We start from the raw sequence: 27,814 nt of genomic DNA on the forward strand, positions 1-27,814 counted from the left end.
TCACAAAAGTCTTGTGTCAATTTTGATAACCAGAGAACAGATTTGTCCTTCTGATTGTTAGTTGCGGTTTAGGCAACCCTGGTCTCACTATCTGCAGGCATTTCAGTTTGGTTTGTCCAGGCACTTTGGCTCTCTGCAGTGCAGCTGTCCACAAGTTTCTTCCTAGAAGCTCCAAAGGGAGAGATTTAGCCCTAATGGGTGGCACACCCAGACTTGCTGGAATTCTCATCCAAATCACACCAAACATGAACATATGGACAGAGGCACATGGCATATTAAATGATTTACTGGGGTCAAAGATCAAGTCAATGGCAGACATCCTCAGGGTCTGTGAGGCTAAGACACAGGGAAGCCCCTGCTAGGCAGGGCCATCAGCCTGGACCTGGTCAGCCGTCAGCCAGTTAATCTACAACGGCACCTTCTTTTCCTACCAGAGGGAGGTTTGACTTGAACTCCTGGGAGACCTGCCTTCTTGGAAGCTAGATTTCTCCGCTTCGGAGTCTAATTTAGCTGGTGTTGGACTCAGAAAGCCTAGAGAAAGCTGAAACTTGTTTATTTGTTCTTTTATTCCTGGATTTATAATTTGACCTAATATACTGTACGTCTGTACATGTGTTGATCTCAAAAAATGTTTGAGCTTGCCTGCTTCTCAGGCCATGTTGGCAGGCAGCTGTTAAAGCCATCAGTGATGTTTGCTTCCAGTTACAAAAGAAAACATTCTCTATTTGGGGCTATGTTGTTGTTTTTTTTCTTTCCTGATTTAAAAGGGGGAAATATGTTTCCCAGTAGAGATGTAAGGCTGCCCCCACCCCCTTCTAGGGCTCAGAATGACTAAGAAACCTTTTCGGCACACCTGGTTCATCATCTTTCTAATATTCATACTCTTTTTCTCTCCCTGAGGAAATATTCTTAAGGGATTTGGTTTAAAATTATTTGAGCAACTGGGCAGGTTTCTATCCCTTCCCTGGGGATACCAGTTTATAGCTCAACATCTCCCTCAAACACTGGTGTGTTTCTAGCTCAGAATGAGCCAGGTTGTGTCCCATTATCAGGTGTACTGATGAAATAACTGCTGATGGGACCAAGAAAACACAAGTAATTCTAACCTCTGCCCAGAACCTTTGAAGGAATGCATAAAACCCTGACCTTGCTTTGGTGCTTCAGAGAGACCATCTGGGGAAAACTTCATTTCCCAAAATATATATGAAATTGAGAGTTCCACTGGCTGGGAAGTAGGAAAAACCATATGGCAAATGTGGGGTTCACATATGCAAATATTTGTTTCAGAGAAAACTAAACATGGTAAGTACACTGTTGAAGGACTGACCTGTACCCTGGGGAAGAGCATGGGAGGAGCTGGAGGCAGAGAAGACTGAGGGATGGAGAAGCCAGACTTCAGCTGGGAAACAGGACGCAAGGCAGGATGACTTGCTGGAGGGTTGGAGGTGCCTTTGGAAGTGCTGGACCAAAGTTCAGTAGCCAGCTGGAGGCAAGAGAGGCAGGGAGACTTGAAAATGAGGAATGGGGACCTGTGGGGAAGATGTGGCTGCCTAAATGAAAGCGGCTTGGAGGGGAAAAAAACGACTTGACAAATAGTACCTCAGAGGAATCCAGGGATGGTTAGGATCCCTCAAAGGACAGCTTTGACTCAAAATTGAAGATGAGATCTGGGCTGCTACTTGAAAGGTCTCTATAACCCCAGGATTTCTGACTAAAGGACGCAGTCAAGTTGAAATTGCTAAGCCACCAATTTAATGTGCTAATCACCGGAACCAAGTGACTCTAAGAAACAGGACTTTTATTTATTTATTTTTGGTTGTGCTGGCTCTTCACTGCTGCTCGGGCTGCTCCCTAGTTGCCGTGAGCAGGGGCTGCTCTGCCATGGTGGGGCGCAGCCTTCTCCTTGTGGGCGTTTCTCTTGTTGGGAAGCGTGGGCTTAGGGCGCTTGGTCTTCAGTAGCTGCAGCTGCAGGCTCAGTAACTGTGGTGCCCAGGCTTAGTTGCCCCACAGTGTGTGGGTTCTTTCCAGATCAGGGATCAAACCTATGTCTCCTGCGTTGACAGGCAGAGTCTTTACTACTGAGCCTCAGGGAAGCCCTGAAACAAAACTTTTGAATAGTATCTTTGGAAAAATTTCAGATTCCAATTGTCCATTCCTGGCATTTAGGAAAGCAATTGATATTTTATACTGACTTTCTGAAATGGAATCTCACTCCATTTATTTAGATCTTCTTTTATTTCTTTGATCAGTGTTCTGTGGCTTTCTATAGATCCTGTACATGTTTTGATAGATTGTATACCTAAGTATTTATAATTTTTTTGGTGCTATTGTAAGTGATAGTTAAAAAAAAATTCAAATCCCAATTGTTCATTGCTGGTTTCTAGCAAAGTATAAGAAATTACACTTTTACCTTAATTGCTGCTTTGAGCTTGTATCCAAACCCACTCTGAGGGAAAGCTGGGGCAGGATGGGTCAGTAATCACAGCTGTCCCCTTCCCCATCTGTCCCTCCTTCCTCCTCTGTAAATATTTGTTGAACTCATTTGACTGAGTTGATGTTATGCTAAAGAACATCTAGGGAGGGGTGGGTACTGTTGAGAAATAAGGGGAAATGTGTAAGTCTTAAGGCTAAGATCTTTGGAGGAGAGATCTTTGAGGTCTTGGTGTTTGATACAGAATGATGGGTGTGGGAGAATTAGAGGTAGCAGCCTCATGAAAAGGGAGAGAGGGCTTTACCAGACAATGTGGATAAAGATGTAGGCATATTATGTCTGATGGTACATATAACACTCTACTAGAATAGTATGTGAATTGAGATCAAACTCCTGTTTTTGGCTCAGAGAAATTAGATATAACTAAGTCATTGCTGTGTTAATGTTAATGCTCCTGTTGGTTTCAGAAAACAGCAAGATTACAAGCACAAACTGCCTCTGTGTGACTTGGGGTTCATTGCTGACTTGATGTTTGTCGGTTGTAATAAAGTGTGGCTTTCAGTGGAAACAGTGTTGAGAAAAAGAAGATTCTAGCAAGGGATAAATTAGGAATTTGAGATTAACAGATACAAACTACTATATATAAAATAGATAAACAAAAAAGTCCTATATAGCTCAGGGAACTATATTTAATATCTTTTAATAACCTATAATGAAAAAGAATATGAAAAATCATATATATATATATATGTCTCCCGCATTGTAGACAGATGCTTTACTGTCTGAGCCACCAGGGAAGTCATATATATATATATATATATATATACACACACACACAGGTGTGTGTGTGTGTATAACTGAATCACTTTGCTGTACACCAGAAACTGACATAACATTGTAAATCAACTTCAGTTAAAAAAAAATTTAAGTGAGAAGATTCTGTCCCCTATCTTTTTATCCCCCAGTGCCTAGCAAGGTACCTGGGAAGTAGTTCACAATACATGTATATTGAACAAATCCGGAAGCAACTGGCAAATTTAATGCCCAAGTGCCCAAGGCAGGAGCAAGGCAGAGATGAGCAACTGCTATCAACATAATTGACAGACACAGTCCAATCAAGATTCATGCGGCTTCCAGGGATTTTTGCAATAAGTAGTCCAACACTCTGGATGGAAAGCTGTTGCTGACCTAGTGATGGGGTATTTTGAAGACATGTCTCTGCTTTGGATTACAGGTGGCCGGGGACTCACACTTTCCCTAAGTCTGCAGAATGTCTACTGAGCTGTCAGGGAATGAAACGTGTAGCTAGGGAGATATGCTGGTGTGCTGGCGGACCATAAAGTGATAGGATGACCCTTACAATCTTTTCTAGTCAAGATCACCTGTGATTCCCTTGACCAGAAGCTCTTGAACCTTGAGGGGTGGGGCAGGGGGGAACTAAGAGGCAGCAAGTGCAGTGGGGGAACCACTTCTAAGAGGGCTGCTCTGAGTTGCAAGTACTTGCTGTATGAGGGAAGAGATATCCTCCCACCAAAGCCCCAGTTTTCAGTCTGAGTCCCAGGGAAATAATTTATACAAAGTTTTCACCTGGGACATTTCCCTGAGAACTGGCATATCATGCACATGTCTTTCGTGCCTCTGCAAACACAAAGTAAATTTCTCTAGGTGGTTACTCTGCCCAAGAACACAACCATTTTCTTTTCAGGCAAGGACCTAAAATTCAACAGTAATACTACTTCAGAGAGAGACAAATGTCCATTAACAGTTAAAGAGATAGGACTGAAAAAGGTCGGTTTTCATTCTAATGCCAAAGAAAGTGAAAGTGAAGTCGCTCAGTCGTGTCCGACTCTTTGCAACCCCTTGGACCACCAGGCTCCTCCGTCCATGGGATTTTCCAGGCAAGAATACTGGAGTGGGATACCAAAGAAGGGCAACGTGAAAGAAAGTTCAAACTGCTGCACAATTGCACTTGTTTCACATGCTAGCAAGCTCAAAATCCTCCAGGCTAGGCTTCAACAGTACGTGAACCGAGAACTTCCAGATGTTCAAGCTGGATTTAGAAAAGGCGGAGGAACAGAGATCAAATTGCCAACATCCACTGGATCACAGATTAGGCTAAAGCCTTTGACTGTATGGATCACAACAAACTGTGGAAAATTCTTCAAGAGATGGGGATACCAGGCCACCTGACCTGCCTCCTGAGAAATCTGTATGCAGGACGAGAAGCAATAGTTAGAACTGAACATTGAACAACGACTGTTTCAAAACTGGGAAAGAAGTATGTCAAGGTTGTATATTGTTGCCCTGCTTATTTAACTTATATGCAGGGTACATCGTGCAAAATGCCAGGCTGGATGAATCACAAGCTGAAATCAAGATTGCCAGGGGAAATATCAAAAACCTCAATAAGCAGATGATACCACCCTTATGGCAGAAAGCAAAGAGGAACTGAAGAGCCTCTTGAGGAAAGTGAAAGAAGAGTGAAAAAGCTGGCTTAAAACTTAACATTCAAAAAACGAAGATCATAGCACATAGTTTCAGTTTGGATGGAAAGGAAGCTTTCCTGCTAGGGCACTAAGGGTAGAGAGAGGGCTGGGTAAACCAGAATACTGAGTGCAAGGCAAAGGGGTTTGTTTGACCACAAAGCCTAGGGTGGCAAAGTATGTGAGCAAGCAAGCCACATAATCTAGTATTTATCCAGGATTTCCAAGTTCAAGGCTCTGTGGAGGCATAGGCTATACCAACTAATAATTAGGCAGTTCAGAAGGGAGAAAGCTACCCCCTTGTCATTAGTCCTGAATGATTCCTCCTCTTGAACTTATTTTCTTGATTGTTATTCTTCAGCAATTTCCACCTTCAAATTTCAATAATGAGCAAGGTGAAAGAGATCCTGATTGGTTCTGGATCCAGTAGTGAACTACAGTGATGAAAGTGCTCACACACAGACTATTATAGCACCGTGAGTACCACTGAATCAAGCCTTCCGTAAGAGCCTTCTACATGCTTTTCCTAAGCTGAAGGTTTCAGTGTAGGTCAATGGTGAAAGGTGAATTGCTAGAGAGCTAACAGACAATGCCCACTCCTTCCTTACACTGTGTGAGGGAATTTCTCAACTGATTAAGTAGAAGTTTGCTTGGGCTCTTAAGTGTGTAGCTGCCATAGCAATTCCTTCTCTCCTCCAATCCCTTTTTTTTAAGCAAATTTTAAAATGAATGCTCATCTTCAAGGCTTCAACAAATGTATACGCCCTAAGGCCACATTTTCACTGTTAGGAATTTATCAGCAAACTCAAGAATGTGAGTATGGCGTGCTCTTTATAATGCCAAAACATTGGAAACACCTGTTTTCACTACTGAGGAATTGGTTGAGTAAATCGTGGTGCATCTTACTCAGTGGAATGCTATGCAGCCATTAAAATGATATTGTTGAAGAATATTTAATGGCATAGAAAATGTCAACCTCCCGTGGCACATCAGCATTCTTAGGTAGAATTGATATAATTTGATCCCTTAGATAGGCAACCACACTGGCTCTGTCCCCACCTGATCTTCAACTCTTAACCTTACACTTGGGATGCTGGAGATGTTGGAATTAATGACCAAATCAGCAAATTCCAGCATCTTCTACTTAGTGCCGAGTCATCTTTAACCAAAGGTGCAACTGCGTGTAAAATAAGTTCTTGAATTTGTTAAAATGAGTTACAACACAAAGGCTCTCCAGTTTAAAAAAATTAAAAAAGAGAAGGGAAGAAACTCCCCTTCTTCCGGCTCCCCTCAAGTCTCTAATCTCATCTATGAAAAAGAACTGTACTTTACTGTCCACAAAACAGTCTGTTTTCAAAGCGAGAGAATTGTTCCGTGAGGACAGCCATCAGTAACTGCAGTTCACGAATTCCTGCTTGTTTATAGAAAGCAGGGGCTAAGGATAGACACTTTGAAACCACCTGTGAAAGAATTAAAGACCAAGGGGGGCAAAACCCCCATCACAAACAGAATCTCACTGATCAAGTGTGAAAGAAAAGGAAGAAAGAAAAAGCCAAGTAGATCTTTGCAGGCAACCACTAGATGGACATAGAATTCAAAAACATTCTTTAGTGAGATCAAGGATAACAGGCTTTGAAGCCTGGAGGGCTGGCGAGTCTCAGGACCAGCCTGGCCATGGCAATCCCCACACTGAAGCATCCACAGTCTTGCACTTGCTGGAGTGAAGCATTTAAATTGGAACAATGTCAAATTTCACAGCTATCTTATGGCCAGTGACCTTACGGGACCCCAAAGGAAAGACAGATAAAAAAATGATTGTTCTCAACAAGTTCTTGAAAGCGAAGAAGTCACATAGGCAACCTCGAGAAACAACTTCAAAATGAAAATGTCCACAAACTGTTGCATGCAGGGTGGCAGGCAAACAGTGCTTATTTATTTATTCACCTATTGATTCTTTTTACTGAGGACTCAACAGTGTGTTCTGACTCTTTACAGAATACACACAAAGATAAACTCCATCACCACAGGTCATTTGTTTATGAGGGTGATATTATTGTGAGAGAGGAAGAGGTCACAACTATTTTGAATTATTTAATCAATTTGAAACAGGTTTTATTGTTATAGATACATAGTATCAGACCAAAAAAGCCCTTATACATTAGGCGTGTCTTTTAGACCAGAATTTCAGTGACACTTCTCATGCCCTGACTATGTGTAAGTGAATCATCTTAATTTTTTAAAGAGAAAATTTAAAATAAATAAACATTACACATGTGGTGAAAATTCCCTCTCATCATGGCCCTCCAAATCTCCCACCTTCCTTCCCAGAGGCAGCTATTACCGTGAGTTTGAGGTGTATAATTCTGTTCCAATTTTTTACCTTCACCTGAATATATATGGTCCCTAAAGAATTATGATACTGTTTTGTTTGTAAATTTTTTGGTAAATAGTATCATACTATATATATTGCTCTGAATTTATTTTGCTAGTACACTCAACTTTATGTTTTTTCTACCTATCCAGGTAATTGTTTTATTCCTTTTTTAGACTTAATTTTTTTTAAGTCTTTATTGAATTTGTTACAAATATTGCTTCTGTTTTACGTTTTGTTTTTTTGGCCAGGAGGCATGTGGGACCTTAGGTCCCCAACCAGACATTGAACCCATACCCCCCTGCATCGGAAGGTGAAGTCAACCACTAGGCCACCAGGGAAGTCCCTGGACTTAAATGTTTTAGAGGAAGAAACCAAGAAGGAAGAAAACGTTTATTCATATAGAACAGTTACATGTACCTATATGTTTCTGCCTGACTCTGACTGGGACACTAAAGTCAGGAAGACGTCTTGGAAGAAGGGAGGCCTACATACAGCTTTTGAAAGAGAGGGGGGGAGGTGGGGAAAACAAGTGGCAAAGAATGTCATAGTACATTTCAGAGAGACCCCTTAAAATAATATCCTAAACTAGGAATTGTTGAGGTTTGCTGTGTGATCTTTCTTTCACTATTTAGAATATGGGTTCTATGGCTTTTTTTTTTCTTTCTATTTTTACATTTTGGTTAGGTGAAAGTTTCAACTGTGAAAGCTCTGTTCAAAAAGGAACGTAATAGTAATCAAGATTTACTAAAACCAAACAACTTCAGAAATTCAATAAAACCCTAGCATTTAAGTCCAACAGGTGACACACAAACCAATTACAAATGAAAGAATGTTTGGTCAATGGGGTTGCTGGTGTGTGCTGAATAAAATACATTCAAAATGTCTTTGCAGTGTGAGATAAAGATGTGGAGGTCACAAGTAAGTGCCACTTGTGTTAGTAGTTTTAATTTTACCTTGTCAGCGCCCCATGTACAAAACTTGAGAAAGCGAGACTTTGATTTGTTCAGTTTCCTTAAGGAGGGGCCACAGAATCCTTGAAGCATGATTTGAAAAAGATGGATAAGATATTCCACCCAAAATTCAACATCACCTTTAATCTTGCCCTCTCCTCCTCTAATCCCTAGGTAATGTTTTGTGCTTCTTTTGCAGGAAAGCAATTTTGTTAATCACTTTAGCACCAATTCTTGCATCCCTGGCAATACTCAGAACTGCTTCCATCCAAGTCTTTGATGTGGGAAAGAAACACACACACTCTTTCGCATGTAATCTGAAAACAATTCACCTCTTGCCAATGAATGCACAGCACTCCACTTTAATAGAGAGCAAGTTCTGTGGAGGTTTCTAATCCTTTCTGCCAAAGAAGAGAAGAGAGAGAATCACTCAGGTAGCCCAACCTCATTCAGAAGTTAAAATCACTTGGAATGTTTTGTGGTGTGTTTGGGGCTTTTTAAAAATATCACTTGCTGAAGATTACTGCTCTCAGGGGAAATCAAAACAACTCAAGATCAAAAAAAATAAATAAAAAATAAAAAAATAAAGGTTCCTCAGCCCCAACTCAAACAGGATATTCTTCTCAACTCAGATAACTCTTGATCTAAGTGTATTACAAGAAACCTGCTTTAATCCCTCAAAGCAATGGTGTTATAGATAAGTAGCAGTAACATAGGTGGCTTAAATTCCAGAAGTGTACAAAAGACTTGGTTGGAAACAAAACTAAAAAAGAAAGAAAGCTCAATTCTGCATTGCTGTGACTTGAAGAGGGAAATTTAGGGCAGTAAAAATGCAAAGAATGACCCCTAAAAAAGAAATAGCTATAAAAGTCTAGATTTGTCTTAATGGTCTTATGTGTTGCTTACAGTATGTGTCTGAATTTGTGTGTGTTAGGGGTATGTTTGTGTAAGCATTTTAAGACAGGGAAATTGTTTTACTGATTTCTGGATCTGATGGGGTTCATTTGAAAAATCTCTCTATATATTTTACTATGATAGTACCACATTCTGAAGCTTTGTTTCACAAAGGACTTTTAATAATTTAACCAATTTTAAGTTTAATTTAAAAATTTTAAAAATTCCAGCATTTTCTCTGTTTAGTCCTTTTTCCTAATGTGTCCCTGCTTACTTAAATGCAGTGAGTATTCTTTTTCCTTCCATCAGTAATTGTCATATTTTCACAATCTGGGTATTAATTTTGATCTACCTTCTGACATCCTAATTAACATATTTCCTCCTTGGAAGCAAACACTGGTACTAGGTTAACATCCTAGTTAACATCTCCCCCACCCTAACTCCTTCACTGTAGCTTTCTGAGGCAAGGTAGAGGTAATTTTTTTTCATTATTTCTGAAATATGCTAGAAAATGTATAATCACTTTGCTGTATACCAGAAACACAACACTGTAAATCAACTATACTTCAATTTTTAAAAATCTAATTTCTCAAGATCTCCATCTCTCATCAGTTCAGCTTAGTTACTCAGTCGTGTCCGACTTTTTGCAACCTCATGAATCACAGCACGCCAGGCCTCCCTGTCCATCACCAACTCCCGGAGTTCACCCAAACTCATGTGCATTGAGTCAGTGATGCCATCCAGCCATCTCATCCTCGGTCGTCCCCTTCTCCTCCTGCCCCCAATCCCTCCCAGCATCAGAGTCTGTTCCAATGAGTTAACTCTTCGCATGAGGTGGCCAAAGTACTGGAGTTTCAGCTTTAGCATCATTCCTTCCAAGGTACACCCAGGACTGATCTCCTTCAGAATGCACTGGTTGGATCTCCTTGCAGTCCAGGGGACTCTCAAGAGTCTTCTCCAGCACCACAGTTCAAAAGCATCAATTCTTTGGAACTCAGTTTATAGTCCAACTCTCACATCCATACATGACCATTGGAAAAACCATAGCCTTGACTAGACGGACCTTTGTTGGCAAAGCAATGTCTCTGCTTTTGAGTATGCTATCTAGGTTGGTCATAACTTTCCTTCCAAGGAGTAAGTGTCTTTTAATTTCATGGCTGCAATCACCATCTGCAGTGATTTTGAGCCCAAAAAGATAAAGTCTGACACTGTTTACACTGTTTCCCCATCTATTTCCCATGAAGTGATGGGACCAGGTGCCATGATCTTCATTTTCTGAATGTTGAGCTTTAAGCCAACTTTTTCACTCTCCTCTTTCACTTTCATCATACCACTCAACAGAAGAATCACTATGATCAGACCCACAGCTTCCCTAGCTTTTTAAAAAGATAATATTTATTATTCAATAGGCAATCCATACAGTTAATAGTCTAAAAATTCAAAAGGTATGAAATAGTGTATAGTAAAAAGAAACCCTATCCTGTATCCAACCGGTTCTCCTCCTTGGAAGCCAACGCTGGTGCAAGGTTTTGTGTCCTTGTCCAGAGAGCACTAGCACGCAAAAAGTCAAAGCAGGCCAGTGCAGTTTCCCACCCAGCCCTCAATGGCAACATATTGTATACACTCCTGCATTTCGTTTTTCATTTAATGTTTACCAGCTACCCTTCTGCATCTGATCTTCCTCATTCTTTTTCACAGCTGTTTGTTTACTGTTCTATTCTATGGGTGTTCCGTAATGTATTTAAACAGTTTGAAATACATTTGTTCCAAACATTTCTATTCTCTGTCAATGGCTTGTTTCCTCTCAGGTTGCTTCTGTGATTCAACCGTGGGCACTGCTGAATAAGTAACATGGATTTTAATTAACTGTATCATGGAAGGCTCTTGAAAAATGTTAATTTTTGAAAATCTTTAAAACTTAAAAAAAATTATCTAAAGAAATATGAGTTTATAGTTTTAAGAAATCTGGACTTATGGGAGTTGTGTGATACCAAGACTGTTATTTCCTCTCGTTCTCGTCATGGATCACACCTGCTTCAACATTTAAAATTCCTTTGTTCCTTGATTTTCCTATGAGGGTTAATATAGGATACTGAATTGGGAATTTCCTACTACTGATATTAACTTTAATTTTCTTAACCTACAAAATGTTAAATATTGCTTTATATACCTTTAATTGAGTACCAGTTCAACAGTCTCATATATGACTAAGGACTCAAATCAAGGAAACTGTAATGCAGTTGACCTTAACTCTTGGGAGAGCTAGGGAAGCTGTGGGTCTGATCACAGTGATTCTTCTCCTTCTGTTGAGTGGTATGAGAGATAGAGATCTTGAGAAATTACAAATTTTTAAAATTGAAGCATAGTTGATTTACAGTGTTGTGTTGGTTTCTGGTATACAGCAAAGTGATTCATGTATATATATATATATATATGAAATATTCTTTTCCATTATAGTTTATTACAGGATACTGAACATAGCTCCCTGTGCTATACGGTAGAACCTTGTTGTTTATCCTTGTTGTATATGGTAGTTTGTATTTGCTAATCCCAAACTCCCGATTTATCACTCTCTCCCCCTTTCCTCTTTGGTAACCATGTTTGTTTTCTATGCATGTGAGTCTGTTTTTGCTTTGTAAATGTTCTTTTGCATCATTTTTTTAGATTCCATATACAAATGATGTGTGTGTTAAGTCGCTTAGTTGTGTCTGACTCTGCAATCCCATGGACTGGAGCCTACCAGGCTCCTCTGTCCATGGGATTCTCTAGGTAAGTATCCTGGAGTAGGATGCCGTTTCCTTCTCCAGAGGATCTTCCCAACCCAGGGGTTGAACCCATGTCTCCTGCATTGCAGTCAGGCTCTTTACCATCAGAACCACCAGGGAAGCCCAGTAAAAATGATATGATATTTGTCTTCTCTGTCTTACTTTGCTTAATATGATAATCTCTACCTCCATCCATATTGCTACAAATGATGTTACTTCCTTCTTTTTGATGGCTGAGTAGTATTCCATTGCATGTATATATCACATCTTCTTTACCCATTCATCTGTCAGTGGACATTTAAGTTGCTTCCATGTCTAAATAGTGCTGCTGTGAACATTAGGGTGCATGTATCTTTTCAAATTAAGAGCTTTCTCCAGCTATATGTCCAGGAGTGGGTCAGCTGGATCATATGGCCACTCTTATTTTTAGTTTTTTAAGGAAGCTCCATGCTGTTTTTTGTAATGGCTGCACCAATCTACATTCCCAACAATGTAGGAGGGTTCCCTTTTTCCCACACCCTCCCCAGGATTTGTTATTTATAGACTTTTTTGTGGGGCCATACCATGCAACTTGAGGGATCTTAGTTCCCTGACCAGGGACTGAAACTGGGCCCTTGGCAGTGAAAGCACAGAGTCCTAACTATTGGACCACCAGGGAGCTCCCTATTTGTAAATTTAAAAAGTATTTTATTGACTTGGCTGTGCTGGGTCTTAGTTGTGGCATCTTTAGTTGAGCAACTAAAGTGCACCGTTTAGGTGCACTCTTAGTTTCAGCATGTGAAATCTAGTTCCCTAACCAGGGATCGAACATGGGCCCCTGCATCGGGAGCAAGGATTCTTGGTCACTGGACCACCAGGGAAGTCCCTGTAAACTTTTAAAAAACAGATGTATTTATTTTTCGGCAATAGTGGGTTTTCGTTGTTGCATGGAAGATTTCTGTAGTTGTGGTGAGTGGGCTACTCTTCCTAGTGGTGGCTTCTCTTGTTGGGGAGCATGGGCTGTAGGCACACGGGCTCAGTAGCTGCGGCACAGGGGTTTAGTTGCTCTGTAGCATATGGAATCTTTCTGGACCAGGGATTGAACTGGTGTCCCTTGAACTTCAAGGTGGATTCTCAACCACTGGACCACCAGAAAAGCCCCCTGTAAACTTTTAATGATGACCATTCTGACCAGTGTGAGGTGGTACCTCATTGTAATTTTGATTTGCATTAAGAGATGATAAATGAAGGATACTGGGTTATGCCACACATCCACTGAGATTGGTCATGCTTGAGGAAGCCATAAGCACCTGGGCAAAATTTCCTTTCCACTTCCTGTTCGCTCCCACAGCCCCTGGAGGCCCAGGCCCTGGCCCAGTGGGGATCTGAACTCCTCACCTCATCTTGCCAAGGCTGGCATCTGTGCAACTATTGTTTGGTTCTGCTGTCAGACTGACTTCAATTTCAGCTTTTTCATCTGTCCATTTTACTCCTAATTTATGAGCTTCTAGCACATATGTGAAGTTAAATTTCTCTTTCCGCCTTTTTTTTTGTAATGGGGAAGCTCTTCTAGCGGAAAGCCTGTTATCTATTGTGAAGGAGAGCTGGTGTTGACTTGAGGCAACAGAGTTGGTGGTCCAGTGGCCTTTGTCTTGTGTTAGAAGCAAGTGGTCTTGCTAAGCTCCATGTGTTTGGAAACTTCTCTGACTGGAGCTTGTGTTGTTAGAGGAGGAACTCAAGTTGTACTCCTTTTTCAGGTCAATCTGCTGAACCTGGGAAGATCCCCAGGGGCTATGGACTTCTTCCTGCTTTTCTCTCCATGGTAGGTTTTAAATATAGGGGATTTTTCTCACTCATCTTTCCATTTGAAAGATGCCATAAGAAAGGGGAAAACAGCTGCCACGAGAAAGGGCAAAAAGCAATTATATAGAGTATATAATTCTTTAAAAGTAGTGACATAGGTTCTCAAAAGATAACACTTAAATATGGGCCTAAAAGTCATCGTTCTCCTCACATAGTATGTGTATGTATATATAAGCGTATATGTGCATGTGTGTGTGTATACACACATACACACATTTTTAAAAACTAAAGTAAAAATCCCCCAAATTAAATAAGACCAATATTTATTCCATTCACATCCAAACTTTTGTTTGTATTTAACAGCTGAACACAACCCACCATCTGTTCAAAATAATGTAACTGAATGCTATTTCAGAAAAGTTGTCTTTTGTGTTTTTCACATTTTTAACAGGACCCCAAACCTAGGACAAGATAGATAAATTATATCCTGTGGTTTTAGTCATTGTAATGATTGCCTCAAATGAAAAAAATTTACCTAAAGGTTAGGCATTCTTAAATGGTAATAATTATAGAAACAGAAACAAGAAGGGTATATTTGACCTTCTACTTTCTTCCAGAAGAGCTGAAGATGCTTAAGAAACATTTTTTCCCTAGAACTTATCATGTTCTTCTTGAAAAAGAACTCATATTTATATATATTCTATCTCAGTGGGAACTTTATGTACGAATCTATGTATGTATTTGGGCTTCCCAGGCGGCGCTAGTGGTGAAGAACCTGCCTCCCAGTGCAGGGGACATAAGAGATGCAGGTTCGATCCCTGGGTCGGGAAGATCCCCTGGAGGAGGGCATGGCAACCCACTCCAGTATTCTTGCCGAGAATCCTCATGGACAGTGGAGCTTGGTGGGCTACAGTTCATAGGGTTGCAAAGAGTCAGACATGACTGAAGCGACTTAGCAGGCACAAACCCATGCATGCACATGTATGTATTTAAAGAAATTCCCAGAACATTCCACAAGATTTATGGTTGCCTTCATCTTCGTTTTGTATTTTCCATCATTTGTTGCCAAATGACTCTGTCTTCTGACAGAGATCAGAAAAATCACAAATTCTGATGTCAACATGAATTATCTTAGATCCTAATGCTGATGGCATTAGGCTCTCCATTTTGTTCAAAATTTCTTTGAACACCACTTATTGACATAAGGCTAACTCAGACTAACTAATGGTAGCATTACTGAACTGGCAAATCTAGAAATCGCCTTTCTTATTCCCACAATCCCACAGTCCCATTTGATATTTCTATTTTGCCCACCCCCTTACCTTACTTGCCATATGGTCCTTAAATTTTGTGTACGTGTGTATATCTTTCACACATAAATTGGTGCTTGGAAATGTGTGTTTCTCACAGTTTTAAAGTCAGAACAGTATCTTAGAATGACATCTGACCCTCCGAAAAATCAATCTTTTCAGTATAGCTGTAAGTTTGGATAATTAAAAGTCTTAAGTAGTAGTTTAAATTTTGTTGGAGATGACTTATGGGACAATATTTTTATGTCTTGCTTTTGCATTTGGGATGACAAGATAGGGTTTCATAATATCATAAATTTCTAACTCAGGAAACACAGCCTTCATGTGCATTATAAGTTTTGCCAAGATTTTTTCTAAAAAGTCACAAAAGGGTAAAATAAATTTTACAAAAAACAAACAAAAACCTTTATTTTGGTATAATAGATTTAGATTTACAGAAAAATTGTGAAACCAGAATAGAGTTCTTACATACTACCATTATCAACATTTTATATCAGTATTGTGCATTTGTAATGATTAATGGACCAACCAGATTTCCTTGGTTTTTACCTAATATTCTCTTTTCTGCTCTACGATACCACATTCCATTTATTTGTCATGACTCTTGTTTCCTCTTGGCTGTGACAATTTCTCAGACTTGCCTTGTTTTTGATGATCTCGACACTTTTGAGGAGGACTGGTCAGGTAGTTTCATAAACCATCCTTCAGTTTGGATTTGTCTCATGTTTTTCTCATTATTAGACTGGGATTATGGCTTTTGGGGAGCATGGCCGCAGAGGTAAAGTACCATTTTCATCATGTGTATCAAGGGTACCTACTATCCATGTGACTTACAGCTGATGATGTTTAACAGGTGTTGATCACCTCGCTGAAATAGTGTTTGTCAGCCTTCTCCATGGAAAGGTACTCTTTTTTTCTCCTCTTCTTTACATACTGTTTTCCTTGGAAGGAAGTCACCACATGCAGTCCTCTTGGGAGTATGTATGTGTGGTGGGGGAGAGTAGTTGTGCTCCATGTCCTCAAAGGTAAAGTATAACAAATTGTTTGGAATTATGTGGGAGACTTGTAAATGGACTTTTAAAAATATTAAAATTAATTAGCTTAAATTGAATGAAATGATTTTGTACATTCAGGTACAAACACCTCTTAGGTTTTTTTCTTTAAAAAGAGATTCATTATCTATGTAATATATGTTCACTGCAGAAAACTTAGAAAATATAGAAAAGGGTAAGGCAACAGCAGAAAGAACTTTCCATAATTCCACCTCTCATCAGCATCCATTTCTAGAATTTGAACATATTTCCTTCTAGTCTTCTCTACATAACTTTTTAAACAATATTTTAACTTGTTTCATATGAAATAAAAATATATTTTATCTTTGAATATGACAAAGACGGTGGATTCACAAGAAAACAGATCAGATCTTGGTGTTTCTAACAGGATTTCAGAATATAAACTGCCAACCTGACAGAAATAGAGGAAAACAATAGAAACAACAACAACAACAAAAATAAAATGGGAAAGACTAGAGATTTCTTCAAGAAAATTTGAGCAGATACCAAGAATTACCAAGGGAACATTTCATGCAAAGATGGGCACAATAAAGGACAGAAATGGTAAGGATCTAACAGAAGCAGAAGATATTAAGAAGACGTGGCAGGAACACACAGAAAGATCTTAATGACCTAGATAACCACAATGGTGTGATCACTCACCTAGAGTCACACATACTGGAGTCTGAAGTAAAGTGGGCCTTAGGAAGAATCACTACGAACAAAACTAGTGGAGGTGATGGAGTTGCTGTGAAAGTGCTGCACTCAATATGCCAGCAAATGTGGAAAACTCAGCAGTGGCCACAGGACTGGAAAAGGTCAGTTTTCATTCTGATCCCAACGAAAGGCAATGCCAAAGAATGTTCAAACTACCACACAATTGCACTCATCCCACACACTACCAAAGTAATGCTGAAAATTCTTCAAGCGAGGCTTCAACAATATGTGAACTGAGCACAGATGTTCAAGCTAGATTTAGAAAAGGCAGAGGAACCAGAGATCAGATTGCCAACATCTGTTGGATCATCAAAAAAGCAAGAGAGTTCCAGAAAAACATCCACTTCTGCTTTATTGACTATGCCAAAGCCTTTGACTGTGGATCACAACAAACTGGAAAATTCTTCAAGAGATGGGAATAACAGACCACTTTACCTGCCTCCTGAAAAATCTGAATGCAGGACAAGAAGCAACAGTTAAAACTGAACGTGGAACAACAGACTGATTCAAAATTGGGAAAGGAGTATGTCAAGGCTATATATTGTCACTCTGCTTATTTAACTTATATGCAGAGTACATCAGGCAAAATGCTGGGTTGGATGAAGCACAAGCTGAAATCAAGACTGCCAGGAGAAATATCAATAAACTCAATAGGCAGATGACACCACCCTTATGGCAAAAAGCAAAGAGGAACTGAAGAGCCTCTTGATGAAAGTGAAAGAGGAGACTGAAGAAGCTGGCTTAAAACTCAACATTCAAAAAATGAAGATCATGGCATCTGGTCCCATCACTTCATGGCAAATAGATGGGGAAACAATGGAAACAGTGACAGACTTTATTTTCTTGGGCTCCAAAATCACTGCTGATGGTTACGGCAGCCATGAAATTAAAAGATGCTTGCTCCTTGGAAGAAAAGCTATGACAAACCTAAACAGTATATTAAAAAGCAGAGACATTACTTTGCCGACAAAGGTCCGTCTAGTCAAAGGTACAGTTTTTCTAGTAGTCATGTATGGATGTAAGAGTTGGACCATAAAGAAGGTTTAGTGCTGAAAAATTGATGCTTTCAAACTGTGGTGCTGGAGAAGACTCTTGAGAGTCCCTTGGACTGCAAGGAGACCAAGTCAGTCAATCCTAAAGGAAATCAGTCCTGAATATTCACTGGAGAGACTGATTCTGAAGCTGAAGCTCCAAAACTTTGGCCACCTGATGTGAAGATCCGACTGACTGGAAAAGACCCTAATGCTGGGAAAGATTGAAGGCAGGAGAATGGGACAACAGAGGATGAGAGGTTGGATGGCATCACCGACTCGATGGACATGAGTTTGAGCAGGGTCCAGGAGCTGGTGATGGACAGGGAAGCCTGGTGTGCTGCAGCCCATGGGGTCAAAAACAGTCGGACACGACTGAGCGACTGAACTGGATTGAACCTGACGTATAATTTCTGAAAACAAAACTTTAGACTCTATCTTTCTATTTATGTGATGCTCAAATGTTTATATATTTATCATTAGTCCTCATTTCTTCTTTCTTATACTCTAATTTGTTCTTTATTTTACTATTACATGAGACACATTTTAAATGAAATAAAATTTGAAGAAACAGGTGGCTAGTTAAAACTCTGGCAATGATCTAGGCTTCTCCAACTGTCTTGTTGCATGGTGTGTTTGGATGCATAACAACTATAATTTTCTTTTTGGGAGACTTTATTGATTTTGTAAAGGTGATCCATGCTGCTTAAAAAAAAAAAAATCAAGCAAAATAGGGAAAAGTACAAAGTAAAATTCCATTACTAGAAATAACCATTATTAGCATTATTCTACAAAGTCTTCTTTTGAATATATATAAATAGGGACACATTTACAAAAAAGGCTCATATAATACATACTACACACACACTGTTATTTAATTTAACAAAAGAAACAGAAGCTGAAGTAAAATGATGAAATTACTAAACTTTTGTTATATCTTCTCTTGCAAGACAGTAGTTCCTACAAATACTTTTGAAGCTTTGCAAAATTATGAAAAGCATAAGAGGCTATGGATTCTACATATTAACCCTTAGAAAGTATTAATAGTTGAGACAAGGACAGGATCTACTTTAGTTGTTTAGAAGCAGCTTTTATTTAGATACCAGACCTGCCTGAAGGTCAGAGGAAATGTATATTATTAGGTGTGGCTCTATTAATTGAAAGGGATCCTAGAAGACTCTGAATTCAATGCCTTATTCCTATTCCATTTTCTGTTGTGTAAGGTGAAGGCTTAGGACTTTCCTTGTAGCTCAGTTGGTAAAGAATCCGCCTGCAATGCAGGAGACCGGGGTTCGATTCCTGGGCTGGGAAGATCCCCTGGAGAAGGAAATGGCAATCCACCACAGTATCCCTGCCTGGGAAATCCCATGGACAGGGGAATCTGGTGGGGTACAGTCCATGGGGTCGCAAGAGTCGGACACAATTTAGTGACTAAACCACCACCATGGTGAAGGCACAGTTCAGAGTAGGAGCTTTGGGGTTAGAATGTCTAGATTTGATACCTGTTCTGTCATTTAGGAACGGTGTGACCATATGCTTCAGTTTCATCTTCTGCAAAAAAAAAAAACCCACAAAAACATAGGTTAATCGTATCTTCCTTATGTGGTTATTGATAAGAATAAGTGAGACAATACATGGAAAGCTTTTATAATAGTGCCTGATACACAGTCAGTGCTCGGTAAATATATGCTATTATTATTAAGTTGTCATTCACAAAATAATCTCATTCTTTCTCATTCATCTCAGAATAATTCCCCTGCTAAATCTGCTTACTTTTAAAGTTAAAGGCTGGGGCCCTGAGGGCTTAAGAGGCATGCGGGCACTGGCATATTGGATGTGGGAGGAGTCTCCTGCCTAAGATTGTCATCTATGTTTACGAGAATGTACAGAACACACAGTTCTAGCTTTTTCACAATCCTAAACATATAAAATACTTGTAACAATAATTACTACTATGCAAGTCAGTTACATGGACATACACAAAGAACTTTACATCTGAACTTAAAAATCTTCTCTAAAGGTAAAGTAATATTGAACCCAGGTCTACCTGCATTGCAGACAAACGCTTTAGCCTCTGAGCCACTAGGGAAGCTAAATTAATATTAGTATTTCTGAATTCTCAGTGAAATTCATAGTCTCATACATTTTACAGCATAGGAAATATAGGCAATATTCTATAATAAAATGGAATATAATCTATAAAAATATTGAGTCTCTGTGCTATACACCTAGAACTGATATTGCAAATCACCTATCTTCTATTTAAAAAGTAGAAAAAAGAAATTGAGTCTTATGTTTTAAAATATTATGAGTGCTTGCTTCGGTAGCACATATACTAAAATTGGAATGATACAGAGAAGATTAGCATGGCCCCTGTGCAGGGATGACACACAAATTCGTGAAGCGTTCCATATTTTTTATAAAAGGGTGAGATTTCTTTTTGATTTAACTAACATCTTTTTAGTTATTAACTGCAATAGGCATGGTGTAATGCTTACTCAATAATAAAACTTTTCTCTTTTTTGAGTGAAAAAAAATAGAATATTATGAATTTCATGTTTTTGGCATTCTAAGTTAAAAGTAGTCCAATGCTTACAGTTTACTTATTATTCAAATTCTAAATTTAAAATGCCTTATTAAAAATAAGGTAAGGACTTCCCTGGTGGTCCAGTGGCTAAGACTCTGCACTCCCAATGCAGGGGGCCTGGGTTCGATCCCTGGACAAGGAGCTAGATCCCACATGCAGCAACTAAGACCCAGTGCAGCCAAATTAAAATAAAGAAAAGATTTTTTTTTTTTAATGTAAATTTCAACCCTGCCCTCCATATTATTTCACTGTTTCCTGGATTTAAACTTCAAGGGAGTTGATGATTTTCTAAAGATGTTCTGAAGTCCAGTGTACTCTTTTTATTTTCTTTTTTTCCTAGCTATTAACGTGTTTATTTTCCTTGATAATAAAACACCATTCAGTGTTCCATGAAGATATGCATTTACTTTTGTTACAAATCATTTTTTTCAGTCCCAGCTGATTTTTTATCTTTTTTTGGCTGTACCATGCAGTGTGTAGAATCTTAGGTCCTCAACCAGGGATTGAACCCAGGGCCTGGGCAGTGAAAGCATGGAGTCCTAACCACTGGACGACCAGGAAATTCCCATGCAGCTGATTTTTTTAAATAACCTGTCTCCAAAAAGAATTTTAAAAGTGTTTGTTATGATGTAGTTTTTTTCAAGTTTGGTTTAAATCCCACATTGGATTTTTTTTTGCTTTATGAGGGAGGGATGGTTGATGAAAAATTCTAGGTGCTTCTCTGAGTTGAAACTAAACTGTAGGGGTATTTTTTTTTTTTTAATAGCTTAGGAATTTAGGGATACACCAAATCACCACCAAATAACAGAATATATGCCAATTTTCCATTTTGGCTTTGCCTTTCTGCATAGTGAGTACTTTGGCTTATTTTGGAAATCATAAATTTTAGTTCACTTGATCTCTAGTTTGGGTGCAAAAGAAGGTGATATTTTTAAGTGATGGTTTAATTTCTCCAGTAATGAGGGCAACATGGGATAAAGAATAAGTTGCATTTGTGTGACTGTGGATTTTAATACTTGATTTAATTAAACAATTTTCTGTGCCTTCAAGTCCTCTACTGAAAACAAGGTACAGTGTGGATGAATTACTTAGTTTTACTCTGTGTAAAGAAATGGTTAAAAAAAAATAAACAGTAAGAAATTACAAACATGTTTAACACAAATCAGAAGACAAAATGTAGGAACCATATGCTATATTCATCTGTTTTCCTTCCAGAGTGGCTCACAGTATACAACTGTAGCAAAATCAATAAACGTTGAGTTGATATTACCTCAATATTCAGCATTCCTACCTCAACAGCCTTCTAACAGTATGAAATAAGTAAATATCTTTATAATGATTTCTAAGAGATGGTCTAAATTCTTTAGTTGTACTGAAATGTCATGTCAAATATTGCTTTTAATAAGTAAACCACTGGCTGGAGTTTGGAAATCTTTTTTCTACACAAAGCCTTTGTTGTACCTCCCCCAAACACACACCTTTTGTAGGGTATTTTTTTGTAACAGGATTTGACCTGTAACTATTATTGAGAATTTTCTTAGAGGAGTTCAAAGCATTTTACAGGGATCATCTCATTTATCCCTCGAAAGTAAGGCAGAGGCATTATCTCCACTACAGACTGAGAACACTAAAAGGCCAAGATAGGTGGGGTTTTTTGTTGTTGTTTTGCTAAGATCAAAAAGCAGTTCTAGGGCAAAGCCAGATTCCGGTCTGACCTTGTTACATGATGCTTCTGTGGTGACATAATGCAATGTCCTTCCTCTCTTAGGTCTTGCCTTATGCTACCTATTGAATAATTTCCAGAGTTGATATTTCATTCATTCTTGCTCCTGAAAATGGATCTTAAGATGTAAAAACAAAATAAACCCCTAAAATTTTTACTATTAGGGTTTGGGGCACAGGATACTTAGGGATAGGTATCTTCCTCCCCCACCTGCAAATCTTACTGCCTTCCCCAGTGCTGTTCAATAGAAAAAATGTGGGCTGCAAATTCAAGTCACATGTATAACTCTAACCTTTCTAGTAGTTACAAAAGTATATTTAGGCCAATGTATCAAAAATCTTATCACTTCAACATGTATTATAAAACTATTAATACGATAGTTCACATTCTTTATCTTGCATAAGTCTTCAAAATCCACCTCAATTTGGACTAGTCACATTTTCAATGCCCCTAAGCCATGTGTGACTAGAGGAAACAGTATGGGACAGCATGGGACTTCAGTAGCCTTTTCTTAGCTCTCTCTTCAAAATGGTACCCTTGTGAATGGGATGGGGGAGCCTGGTGGGCTGCCGTCTATGGGGTCGCACAGAGTCGGACAAGACTGAAGCGACTTGGCAGCAGCATTAGCAGTGTGAATGGAATGAATGGTGTGGGGAAGGGCTCCTGGATGACCTTGGAGAATCCACTTGCACTTGGGTGGTGACTAATAGCTTTACCACTTGCTTATCCATGACCAGGGAGTGGATGCAGGACCTAGAGGACTGCAGTCTTCCAAAATGTCAAAAATACCAGCTCATTGCTAGAACTGAGGTATATACCCAATGTGAGAACCCGGCCTAAGGAGCCTGCCAACTTCTAGGGGTGCAGTTCATGAGGCCCTGGTATATGGCCTGTGGAAAGCAGGCATCAGACGAGGCAGAAGAGGGGTATGAGAGGGGGAGGGCCACCCAAGTGGGTGCTTCTTGAGGGCAGGGCCTCAAACTAGCTGCTGCTTGAAGGCAGAAGCTCCTCGGGCGGTCTTAACCAGGCGCTTGGTGGGCCTCACGTGCTAGATGAACTCACGCTGTGTTTCCGGCACACGCTCGGGGCGGCCCGGGGCTTGGGAGGGGGCCGTTCTACGACCCCGCCCGCACTACGAAGCCGCTCCACGGCCTCGGGTGTGAGGGGCGGGCCCAGGCTTCGGCCCGCGCCGCCCCATGTGACCCGGTCCGGCATGGTGTCGCCTCCTCCCAGGGCGGCGGCTGTGGCGGCGGCTCGGGCTTGGCTCCGCGTCGGGCCGGCCCCGCGGCCGCTCATGGGTAGCCAGGGCGGCGTGGGGGCCCCCGGGAACGGTGGGCCCGGCGAGGGCGAGAGCGGGGAGACGAGGAAACTGCAGGAGGAAGGGAGAGCCGCGAGAGGAAAGCGGAGGAAGGGGAAGGGGAAGGCGGGAGCAGGGCAAGGCGGAAAAGGAAACGGAGCGGAAGGAAAGCCGGAGCGGCCACAGGCGAAGGAGGAAACGGGGCTGGGGGCTGAGGCGGGACCGAGTGCAGGCCTAGGAAAGGCAGGAGAGAGAGGCGGAAGCGTGGAGGAAGGGGCGAGAAGGCTCGTCAGGGGAGATGAGGGGAGCGCAGGGGCGCGAAAGGAGGCCAAAGGGAGAAGTGAGGGGAAGAAGGAGGAATGGAGGGTCAGGACTGGGAGGCGGGAGGGCGCCAGGCCGGCAAGAGCACAGGGACGGGGGAGTCAGGCTTGGGGCCGCCTCGCGGGGACACGGGCGGCCATGGCGACAGCGGCTGAGGAGGAGGCGGCGGCGGCGGCGGCGGCCCGGGAGCCAGCCTGCCGCCCAGCCGCGGGGCCCGCACTCCTGTGCCTGCCGGAGGAGCTGCTGCTGCTCATCTTTTCCTACCTGGACATGCAGGCCCTCGGCCGCCTGGCTCAGGTGTGCCGGTGGCTGCGGCGCTTCACCAGCTGCGACCTGCTCTGGCGCCGGATAGCCCGGGCCTCGCTCAACTCCGGCTTCACGCGGCTCGGCACCGACCTGTAAGCGCCCGCCCGCTCCCCGCCCCAGGCCGGCCCGCGTCCCGGGAAAGGGCGGGGCGCCGCGGCCTGGTCGGCCTGGGGCCGTGTCGTACCCTGAATTCCGAGGTCCAAACCCGTCCCCTTCCCGAGCACCCAGTTCCTCTCGGAGGCCTCCATCTGAGGAAACCTCCCAAGAGCATCTCCCTTAGTCAGCACCCTCTCTGTGGGCAGCTCCTCACAATTAGCCATCTTAAGCACTCTCTTCAGCTGTTAAATGTGCCTTTTCGCAGACGTTGACCCCCTGGGTTCCTCAGCGCCAGAGGAGCCCGGCTGGTCTGTGGCTTTAGAGGCCTCCTCTCATACAGGTGTAGGACTCATGTCCCCTGTGTGGTCTATCAGGACGTTTTTGTGGACATTCATCCTCTCACTCCGTTAGGCTTCTGGGCTCTGATAAAATCAAATATGGAGAAAAGGGCTCACACTCCAAAAAAAAAAGGCCCTTGGTCCAAGTGTCAGCGATAATTTATGACTTGATGGAGGCAGAATGACACACAATAAGGGTACCTGCTTATGGCAGGGAGTTGGATGAGGTACAGACTGTACGTGAAGGCATGGTATTGTAATTTGGCCTGTTCTTAGTAGGATCTGAAGCCTGTGAATGCAGAACTTAATCATGTAAGCTGTTACATAGGAAGGGGAGAAAATGTGTGGAAATGGAGTAAAAACTTTCTGATTGCACCCAACTCCATCCAATTTGGATTAAAAATTTTTTTAAAGATAGTTTTAATACAATATAGCAACATTAAGAAAAGTTGGTGTAAAACATAAAAAGTTATAATATCATCACCTCTAGGCATCTGTTCAGTTTTAAAAATTGCTTTTCATTTGCACACTTCTTCCCCCACTTAGTTGCTATCCTACTGATCTAGCAGAATAGGTACATAATGTTTGTGGGCTGTACTGTGAGATTAAAAACTTTCCTCTAATATTAGACTTTCATGCTGTATCCAGCTTTTTGCTGTCATAGATAACAAGGAAATGAATAATTAATGCATTTTTGGTAACAGCTTTATTGAGATATGTCAGATACTGTATAATACATGTCTTTCTGAATTGGTTCCTTAGAATAAATTCTGAAGATTGGCATTATTGAGTCAAAGGTTATGGTTTGTAAAAAGGCATTGTACCAAGTTACAGTGGCACTAGCGGCGATTTCATATAAGAATTTTAAAAATCTTTGCTATTTTAGTGGACATATAATGATATCTCAAAGTTTTGTTATTTTGCCTTCCTTTAGCAGGATAAGTATTTTCCCCTGTGTTTGTTTCACCTATGACATTGTCTTTTCCTAGTCTTAGCCCATTTATTATTGGGGTATTGACACTACTCTTAGATTCCAATCCTTGTGGGTCATAGATATTAGGATCTAATCTGTCATCTTTGATGCAAATATTCCCCCCAGTTTGTTCTTTTTATTTCACTGTTTTTAGCCTATAGAAGTTTTAGATTTAAATATATCAGAATATGTCAGTTTTTGTGTGATTTTTTAAATCTTTCCTTCCCCTTCCAAAACTGAGAAATTTATGATTCCTCCCACAGACATAATAAATCTTCTCTTTGACATTCTGCTGGTTTTCCTATAATTTGATTTTTTTTAATTGTCAACACTTTCATCAATATCACTTTTCTTTCGGTGTAAGGGCCCTGAATTCAACCTTCTTTTTTTCTAAACAGTTACCTAGTTACCACTAAACTTTTTGTTAAGTAATTCGTGTCTTTCCCTTTAGAAAGACAAAATAATTTGTTTTAGAAAGCTTACTTTGACAGATATTGACTTTATATATCTATGTGTATATAGTCACATATACATACATATATGTATGTATATATATTGGGTCTATATCTGAACTTTATTTTGTTCCACTGATGTATTTTTCCATTTCCATTCTATTTTAAATATTGTTGCCTTTTGATAGAGTGTAATATCTGTTAGGGTTAAATTTTCCTTGTTGGATTTGTGATTTGTGTGTGTGTGAGAGTGTGACATCTCCATTCTCATTCAGCCCCCTAGCTAAAAAAAATTCTGTGCCTTTTCAAAAGTTTCTGTGGATTTCACTGTAAAGTAACTACATATCTGTTACTATTCCCAAATATGCTATTTTTTTTTTTTTTTTGGTGGGATGCAATCTCTTTTTCAGTATGTTTTCCAGCTGGGTATTATTAATGATGTTGAACCTTATTGTTTTAACTTTTATATTTCTAGTATGATTTTGTTGTTGATAATAATGATTTTCTGGGATTTAAGGGGCATATAAGTCTTGTTACCTTCATTTTGTTAGAAGAATTTTTTAAAATATACATATATTTGCTGATTTTGGCTGTGCTGGGTCTCTCTTGCTGCATGGGCTTGTCTTGTTGCAGAGTACAGGCTCTAGGGCTTTTGTAATTGTTGCACATGTCCTCCAGAGCAGAGGCTCAACGGGCCTCGTTGCCCTGCCAGGTTTGAGATCTTCCCAGACTAGGGACTGAACCAGTGTCCCTTGCATTGCAAGGTGGATTCTTAACCACTGGGCCACCAGGGAAGCCCGTCTTCATTTCTTACAACGAAAAACTTTCAGAGAACGTATCAGTTGACCTCGAAGAACAGTTGTCTGAAATGCCTAAACCCAATCCAGCCATGGCAAAATTTGGCTTTCTTGCTCTCCTTATAGATGAGATCGAGCCCTTTCAAGGTAGTATGGGCATAGACTACCCTCCTTATAGACACTGAATGAACAAATGAAAGAATTTATGTTTATTTTTCTTTCCTTTTCAAATGCTCTGGGAGATAATGTGAATGAGTGTGCATTCTGTAAGTGATAATAACAAAATGAAAATGAGTTTACAGTATAAAGTGCGTTGAGACTGCCAGGTGATTTGGCTTTGTTATTTTTTAGCCACATGTTTTGATTTCTTGCCTGTATCCTAGGATGTGGTATCGCCAGCCTTCTAGGAAGTTGTTTTACCATAACACTTGATAAAGAGCAGGGTCATGCTCATGTTTTCTGAGTTGAGGGAGAAAGTTATGCGTGTTACAGCAGGTGGAGAGAATGTTTACCAGTGTGGTCTGTTTTTGGACAGCTGCAGAGACAGGATAACCCACCAAGAGGGGCGGTTATCATCCCTGGAGGGAGATGGCATGTACCCCAGTCATCTTAGGGCATTAGGGAGCCTGGGCCCAAAGTTCAGTGAAAGTATGGATGTTTGGATTGTGGTGGGGCTGTAGTTCATATTTTGGGCTAATTAACTGCACACTGGACAGTAGGACAAGTTTTTTATAAGCACAAAACTTCATTTTATGAGAAGCCACACAACTTCACTGCCCCAGAGTTTTATCATCTATAAAGAATGAGAGTAACATAAGCAGTAAAACGAGGCTTAACCATTGTGATGTGTTAGTGATAGCACAGTGTTCAGCACATAGTAGGCACTCAATGTATTGTTGTAAAATGGAACTTCCAAGTTGCATGGTTTCTCCTCTAGTCAGTCTGTATATAGCAAAAGTGGAGATGGTTTGACAGAGAGAGGCTGCCTAAAGACAGAAGATGGGGGAAAACACATACATGGCTGAATTTCTCTCACCTGTCCTGAATGTTTTTGGAAACAGGACAGCAGAAGCTGTGGGCTTTAGGGTCTGCTCTCCCTGCCGAAGAGCCTCCTGAATTCTCAGAAACACAAACT

General features: G+C 40.6%; 1 protein-coding gene across 2 annotated transcripts in view; it reads left to right on the top strand.

Moving 5' to 3' along the window:
- FBXW4 (F-box and WD repeat domain containing 4) overlaps positions 20,965–27,814 on the top strand; it is an 87,505-nt gene continuing 80,655 nt past the window's right edge. Inside the window, exon 1 of one of the 2 annotated variants that reach the window (XM_018041142.1) lies at positions 20,965–24,115. In XM_018041142.1, coding sequence (XP_017896631.1) covers positions 23,313–24,115 — 803 coding nt within the window. In that variant the 5' untranslated portion in view covers positions 20,965–23,312. The remainder of the gene's footprint in view (positions 24,116–27,814) is intronic. The other variant, XM_005698404.3, reaches the window with a different exon arrangement.

This window comes from Capra hircus, chromosome 26, assembly GCF_001704415.2.
Source record: "Capra hircus breed San Clemente chromosome 26, ASM170441v1, whole genome shotgun sequence".
NCBI classification, from domain to species: Eukaryota; Metazoa; Chordata; class Mammalia; order Artiodactyla; family Bovidae; genus Capra; species Capra hircus.